The 8,530-nt window shown below is 32.9% G+C and overlaps 1 protein-coding gene across 1 annotated transcript; it reads left to right on the forward strand.

The window, feature by feature from the left end:
- The first annotated feature begins 1,132 nt into the window (after window positions 1–1,132).
- Window positions 1,133–3,568, forward strand: LOC133302314 (transcription factor DIVARICATA-like). The gene is made up of 2 exons (XM_061502071.1): window positions 1,133–2,583; window positions 2,912–3,568. The coding sequence occupies exons 1-2, from the start codon at window positions 2,150–2,152 to the stop codon at window positions 3,432–3,434; spliced, it is 957 nt and encodes a 318-aa protein (XP_061358055.1). The 5' UTR covers window positions 1,133–2,149; the 3' UTR covers window positions 3,435–3,568.
- The last annotated feature ends 4,962 nt before the right edge of the window (window positions 3,569–8,530 follow it).

The raw sequence follows: 8,530 nt of genomic DNA on the forward strand, positions 1-8,530 counted from the left end.
TTCCAAATAGTTTGCTAGGAATCCCCACATTGTTATATTAGTCTTATGTAATATTATAATCACTCTATCTGATAAAGACTCCACTATGTTACTGTAACACACAGATTCGAACATTGTCTAATAAAAATAATCAAATAAAAAATTTCATAACATTTTTCTAATTAAATTATGGGTTCGCTTTTTCTACAGTAAAACGACGTCATTTTGAGGCGAAAATCAAGATATTTTTGTAATTATAATTTATTTCAGAGTTATAATAGTCTTTTTCATTATAATTTTTTAATTTTTCAACCCAAAACGACGTCGTTTTGGGTGCGAATGTAGATAACTTATCTACATTCACTTTAGAAATATTAAAGCCTTAATTAATATCAAGATATTAATAATTAAAAAAATATAACGACAAATTAATTATGATATTATTATGTTTATAAGTGTTTTTATTCCAACACTATATGAAAAAAATACTTATATATATATATTTTTAATAATTTTATAAATATCATATTTTTATTTTAACATTTAAATTTTTGATTTAATTTTTTTTTCTAAATATTAAATCCAATCACGAAATAATTTTGACTTCTTTTTAAAAAATAAACTCTTTCCGAAGAAAGAGTAGTACACAATTTTGTTTTATTTTTCAAAATCTCATTCAAACAAGCCCTTAAAAAATCACCTTAAGGTTTGTTTTTTAGGTACGTCAATAATTGATTAGGAATTATACGAGATTATGTAACTATCAATTCTTTTTAATGACACAATGTAAGTATCAATTCTTATGCATAAATAAAAAATATGACTTTAGACTTTTCTTAAATCAAACAAACTATGGATTTATATACCAATAAGGGTGTTGCATTGACCAGTGCAACACAACAACTAAAAAGCTTCCATCATTTATGATGAGATTCAATCCTCCTTTCTTTTAGCACCCCTAACCAAAAGAGAGAAAAAAAAAATGTTTGAATACATGAATAAATTAATATTTGCAAGTATATGTGATGTAATAGCAGGGTATTAAAAAATATATAATTTCTTTTTATTATTCTTATAAAAAGTGCATAGAAGAAGCAAGGGTCTCTATTATAATAAGAGGGAACTTTTTATATAGTTGCAGGATCCACACACACATAACACCCAATCACAACCCACCAGCTTCATTCACTGTTTTTTGTTTTGTTTTTTGTTTTAATGTTCTCTTCCTTTGGTGGCTCCTCTTTGAGAAGATAACAGCAAAGTTTGTTATTAAGATTCATTCCTTGAAACTTTGGTGACTTCACTTTTTCAGCTTCCATATATTTCCCTCTTTTCCATTTGGGGCTCTATTCCTTATTTGTGCTTAGTTTTTTTTACCTTTCTCTTTTCTTTGTTGCTTTGACATCAAAGGAAAAGTAAATAAAGAGGGAAAAAAAAAAGTGTGTTTTTTTTTTTTTTAAAACCAGTTTTTGTTTTTCTTCTTCAATCCCTCATAAATTCTGAGTCTTTCTGCTCTTGCCTAATTGGGTTTTGCACATTTATTGTCTTAGGCATCTTCCCTTTTGTTCTTCTAATTGTTTTCCCAATTGGGTTGAGCTGAAGTTGAAGCTGCAGAAAGAGTTGTCAGTCTTTTTATTTTTTTCCTCTCTGAAAGTTGTCATTTTTTCTTTTCTTCTAAAAGAATTCTAAGCAGTTTTCAAGTTATTTTTTTGTGGGATTTTTGGTTTGTTTCAGTTCCATTTTAGTATCTGGGAGGGAAGTTCATTGGGTTTAGATCTCACAAGTGTTTCTAGGGTTATTATTCTTGGACCAATTAGGTAATAGTCTTCAATCTCAATTTGGAGCATTCTCTTTGATATTTTTGAAAGTGGGTCTTTTCTAGATTCCTGAGGAGCATGACTCCTTTTCTCTACATGAAAAAAGGTATTCTGATTCCTTTCAAAATGCTTGTGGATTTATCCTTGATATTGTTGTGGTAAAATCTCCACCTCTAATTCTCATATCTCTCTGCTTTCCCCCTTTTTTCTTCCTGTTAATCAACCCTGTTTCCTTTAAAGTTTTGATCTTTCAAGTGAAAATCTTTTGAGGCTCATACACATAAAACCATCCCTGAATTGGCTAAAACCTTCTTTTACATGCTCACATAGTTTGTGTTTCTAACTTTGGTGTGATGAAGTGGGAAATGGAAATCCTCCCTCCTGCACCATATATTCACAACCCCAACAACACCAATTGGTTTTTGGAAGATCACAGGAACACTAAATGGACTCCTGCAGAGAACAAGCTGTTTGAAAATGCTCTTGCTGTGTATGATAAGGACACCCCTGATAGGTGGCACAAAGTTGCTGAAATGATACCAGGGAAAACAGTTGGTGATGTGATGAAGCAGTACAAGGAATTAGAAGCAGATATTAGTAACATAGAAGCTGGGTTGATCCCAGTTCCTGGCTACAGTACCACCACCTCACCCTTCACCTTAGACTGGGTGAACACTCCTGGTTATGATGATGGGTTTAAAGGACTCACTGCAAAGAGATCCTCCTCAGGAAGACCTCCTGATCAGGAAAGGAAGAAGGGTGTGCCATGGACTGAAGAGGAACACAAGTAAGCTTATTGCTTTTAATTTCATATATATAATCTATATAGTTTACTATTTGGTTGTTGTAAATGTAAATCAGTTTGAAAATAAAAATAAAAATGATGTATATAAGGAAAGCAAGAATTATTGGATGTGGTTTACAGTTTTATATACTTTATATGAACCTAGGAGTAGGAGCAATCATTTCTGTCTTGTTATTAAGAGTTAGATATTTCCTATTGGTGTTAAGATCTTAGTAGCTTTTTCATGTGGTAGTTAGTCTAGTCAAATAAATTTTATCTGATATTTATTTCAGTTGTTGGGTTTGAATTTGATTATGGAAATTCTCCACAGGTTGTTTCTACTTGGTTTGAAAAAGTATGGGAAAGGTGATTGGAGAAATATTTCTCGCAATTTTGTTATGACTAGAACCCCAACTCAAGTTGCTAGCCATGCTCAGAAGTACTTCATAAGGCAACTTTCAGGAGGCAAAGATAAGAGGAGGGCTAGCATCCATGACATAACAACAGTTAATCTCACAGAAACCACAAGAACAACAACTCCTTCAGAAGACAGCAAGAGATCCACTTCACCACAGCATTCTATGATGCTCTCACACCAGCAGCCAAATTCTACTGCTGCCACATCTGGAGTGCATTTTCAGTGGAATAATCAGCCAAATGAAGGAGTGGCTATGGCTCTCAATCCTTCACATGAACAAGTGTTCATGTCTCCTTATGGGCTTAACCCCTATGGGTTTAAAATGCAGTGCCAAAATCTGCACAGAAGTCCTCTTCATGAGTCTTCTTACTTAGTACCCCAGACACAAAACATGGTTTTCCAAATGCAATCCTCCCAACACTATTCCCATGCATGATATAGTGGTTGTATTGAATTATTTATGGTCAGAACCAGTACTTTTTGTTCAGTTCACTAGTACAGTGTTTGTGCTTTTTACCAAGTTCTATGTGAATATCTTACATTAGAATATTAGTTAGTTCTTGCCTTCTCGGTTTATGGACTTGAATGAGGGTATAGACAATTTGTTTCTTTAACAACTTTACAAGCCAAGTTTAAAATAAAATGTTTTGGATGTCGTAGAAGAATATTGATTGGATTTTAAGCCAAGTTTAAAATGAAATGTTAACTTCAGGTTAAGAGACACTTGGACAATAGCTAGGCATGTGTATGTGAAGGTTACTGTTACTCGAATTGTTTATAAAGGAAAATAGTATAGATAGAGTTGAAAGATCCATAATCTGGTACCTTAGCAATAGTTCTTTTGAAGATAAGATTAAGATGCACAAATATATGATACTACAAAGTGAGATTCATGTGGGATTAGATTATTTAATTAGAATCAAATATAAACATACGGTACCACCATTCACGTGGGATTAGAGGGGTAATATATTCTTAACAAAGTCTTTGGTCCGTGCATGATGGTAATAAAACTGTTTGTACAGTGTACATTTATTAAAGTCCAAATCATAGTCTTTGGGCTTTTTGACTCATTTAAGTCAAATTGTGTAACTATTCACCAGATTAATTTTTAGGTTATATTTATCTCATTTTGCGTGAGATAATTAAATTTCTTACACACACAAAAGATGAGTGGGTCCCATTTCTTTTTTTTTCCTCTCCTCTTACTTATGGGTCTCACTTGCAATCTTGTTTCTATAAGATAAGATAATTATTTTCCTACAATATAAGAAAATTGTGGAGAGATTGATGAGGATGTAAATCACAGAATCAGAGCAGAGTGGATGAAATGGCGCAGTGCATCTGGATTTTTGTGTGACCGCAAAATCCCTCTTAAGTTAAAAGGAAAATTCTATCAAACGGCAGTAAGACCAGCAATGCTATATGACGCGGAATGCTGGCCAGCACATAGGCAACATGAGCATAAGATGGAGTAGCAGAGATGAGGATGTTAAGGTGGATGTGTGGTTACACAAGGATGGATAAGATAAGAAATGAAGATATTCGACGAAAGGTCGGAGTAGTACCAGTAGCTGAGAAGATGAGAGAACATAGATTGAGGTAGTTTGGGCACGTGATGAGAAGGCTCCTGGATGCACCTGTAAGAACAGAAGTTTGTTACCAAGAGCTCAACACAAAAAGAGATAGAGGTAGGCTGAAACTTACTTGGGGGAAGGTGGTAAAACAAGATTTAATGAAGTGAGATATAGATTGGCGGACGATATGTCTTAGAACGGAATGGAGAAAAGCTATAAGTATGGTGGAGGGTTAGACCCGTTGTTATTCCTATGTTCCAGATGGTTCTTTTTTAGTCCTTTTCCCCTTCATCTCCCCCACTTCTTCTTGTCCCTTTCTTTTTTACTTTTATTTATATATATATATATATAGGGGCAGTATCCTTTGACACCAGTGTGAAATTTTGAAATTTGACACCAAATCCTAACCGTTGATTTTCGCCAATCAACGATTATCATTTATTGAGAATTAATAGTAATTAATAAGTTTGGTTCCCAATAAATGATAATCGTTGATTGACGAAAATCAATGGTTAGGATTTGGTGTCAAATTTCAAAATTTGACACTGATGTCAAAGGATCTTATCCCATATATATATATATATATATATATATATATATATATATATATATATATAGATATATATATATAGATATATATATATATATATTTATTTTATTTTATTGTATTTTATTTTATTTTATTTTTTTCAACCGTTTTGTATCTTTCATGTGGGTTCATCTACCACCGACCCTAATTAATTTCGGATAAAGGTGATGTTGATGTTGATAAGAAAATTATTTACCTTAATTTTTTTGATAAATTATTTATCAATTTAATACAAAAAGACGTGCATTCTATAGTATGGGTTCAAGTCGCGCATCACCCTCATGCGGGACTTGTTCAAAAGCCTGTGTGCACCCGCCACAAGTTACGCATGGGGAAGTGCACGACTTGAGCGCGTGGAAGTGATGCGTTTATTGTAGAGCGCAACACATGATAGACATACTTTAATATTTGCATAAGTTGCATATTGGGTGATGTGCGACTTGAACCCGTACTGCCATGATGTGTGTCTTTTAGCATTAGATTAGCAAATGTTTGTCAAAAAAATTAAACTAGTGAAATATTTTTAATTTTGCTTTACATGGGTAAAAGAATTAGATATTAGAGGATAAGCTTTGGAGCCGCGATAGGGTTGTTCCTTGAGACCGAAAAGTCACGGATTCATTTATATGAAATAACTTTTTTGCAAAAATACAAGAGTAAGGTTACGAACAATCGATCCTCATCCCTAGTCTCACAAATTGGAGAGTCTTGTGCATCGGAGCTTGCCCTCAATGGTAGAAATTACTTAAATATCATATAATTATTTTAAAAAAGTTTACATGAGTTTATGAGTTAGTCTTGCCTTTTATTTATGATATAATAATCAAGATTTACTTATTTATATATACTCACAAAGGAGTTCGAGTCCTGGGATTCTCTTTTGGATAAGAAAAATTCATTTACCACATATTGCTTTTCTTTGAAAATGAGAATGAAGAATCTCCCCATATACCCCCTCCTTCCCTCCAGCAAAGAGTACTTTGTGGACCTGTTTATAAATAAATATCCAATGGCACAAAGTAAGTACTGTGGTTGACTATCTTTGACATAAAATAACTAATGAAGTTGCAAATACAGTGGTTTTGTGGCTACCTTCTAATTAAGTTTACTCTAAGATTAATATATATTAATGTGATGGTCAATTGCCACTTGGCTACCTTCTAATTAAGTTTACTTAATATTAATATATACTAATGCAATGTGATGGTCAATTACCACTTATTCTGCATGATTAAATTTGTAAAGTGCAGAGGATTCTGAAACATGTTCTCTCTCTCTCTCTCCTCATTGCACAAAGACTACTTACAACCTTTCCTTGGAATGAGAATCTATAAATTAATGAATTACATCATTGATTCACAACCGAGTAAATACAAAGCAGCAATAATTGAAATAGAAGTTATTGTTTGCATTTGATTAGAAATGCAAATCATCAATGATAAGTTTTTCTTATTTGTAATAAGGCTATTTTGACCACATCTGTACCACTTTCTACAAGCTTGGGATTAGGAATAGGATATGCTTTGACAAATTCCTTGTGCACATTTCCACTGTTTCTTTGTTTTGGACTGATCTCAAATATTTTTCAAGGAGCTATTTAAGCATCTATGCTTCAATTTGTGCAATGTGCATAATGCAAAGTCATGCAAGCAATTCACTCTATGGACAAGTTTGTTGAGTTTCAAAGACAGGTATCTAAACAAAATGACAAAGTATTTAATTTTTCTGTTGATCTGTTCATGAAAAAGTGTGAATAACATAATTTTGGTTATTAAATGGATTACTGACACATTAACATTTTAGCAAGGTGGTCCTTAGTGTAAATTTTATTATGAATATGGGAGTGGTGAATTACATTCTGTATAACCAGTTAACATCATCCACTAAATCTAGCACTTTTTTTTTTTAAAAAATGTGGCGGGGGGGGGGGGGGGGGGGGGGGCACAATTCTAACATGTTATTCCGTTGTTTCTTGTAGGTTGTTTAGGATACACAAGGCGCAAATATGCATTAAACAAGCAAAAAACTTTCTTTTGAAGAAAAATGTGACCCTTTATAAAAGTAGTACTTCTCTTTTTTCTAACTTTATTATCAATTATTCATAAAAATTCCAAAATTATTGACGTTCTTTTTTTGGAAATATTCCAATCGGTTCATCGCTTCGCAACTAATCCGATTCGGAGCGGGTTCAGGATTAAGACTTTAAACCTCTCCCAAAGCTGGTAGTGGGAGAAATTATTGACGTTTTTTAAAATGACCCTTGTCTTCCTTTTCAAATTGGCTATAAACATAAAATCTTCAAAGTCTAATAAAACAACAACCATGCATGGCGGTTTAAGCCAAATGGGCCTGCAACTAGGCTTTCACACAGCATATGACAAGACCGATCACAATCTTTTACAAAAGGTAAAGCTTTTTGCAAGTGGAATTAAAAAGCATCTTGGCCACTTTATTCTTATTTCCATCAAGACTTGACCCTTTGTAACCAAGTTGATTCAGTAGCTACAATTTTTGTTTTTGGCATAATGGAGGAGTAAGCATCTAATTAAGGATAGGCAATAAGTAATTTAGTGGAGAATCAAACAGTGGCAGACATTATTACAAGCTCGTTAGCATATAATGAACATAATTTTCCCTCTGTCTTGGAATCATGATAGGAAAAATTCTTAGGTGGGTATTGTTTATCATATCATCTCTTAAACATTTCATTTAACAATTAACATGCTTAAACGTATCCTTCAAAAAATAGGACATTGTAGTCCCTTTAAAATTGAATCAAAGTTCAAACAAAAGTAGGACACCAAAAGCTCAAGTCCTCGCAAATACAATTTTTAATCAAAAGTAGTGTTTAATGGAATTTTTATGTTATGTTATGTTATGTTCTCCTTGATTCTACCTTTTTTAGTAGAAAAATAATGTACCACATTTTATTATCATATCCTATTCTGTTTTATTTTTAAAATCTATAAACACAAAACAAAATCCATATGTTATGAACCACAAAATAAATAAATAAATCATATATGTTATGTATTGCTCCATTTCAACACATGTAATAATACCTAAGGGTTATGAGAATGTGGGTAGGATTCTCTCTATGCTTTCATTGGGCCAGAATCTCGAAATGATGTAGTTTAGTGTGACTTAAGTTAGGCACATTGAAACAGAATAGAAAAGGACGGAAAGCTGGTGCATCAAATCTCAATATCATTAGGTAATGCAATTGTATCTGAAAGATTTGATATCCATCGTGGGAATAAACCAGAATATAGGGCAACAAAGTTAATGATTACTGATTAAAGATTTATGGACAAACAGAAACGGTAAAGGACATGTCTTCTCAATAAGATTATGAGATCTACTGGG

This window comes from Gastrolobium bilobum, unplaced genomic scaffold (genome assembly GCF_033153095.1).
Source record: "Gastrolobium bilobum isolate Gb01-03AN ecotype WA unplaced genomic scaffold, APGP_CSIRO_Gbil_v1 utg1301, whole genome shotgun sequence".
NCBI classification, from domain to species: domain Eukaryota; kingdom Viridiplantae; phylum Streptophyta; class Magnoliopsida; order Fabales; family Fabaceae; genus Gastrolobium; species Gastrolobium bilobum.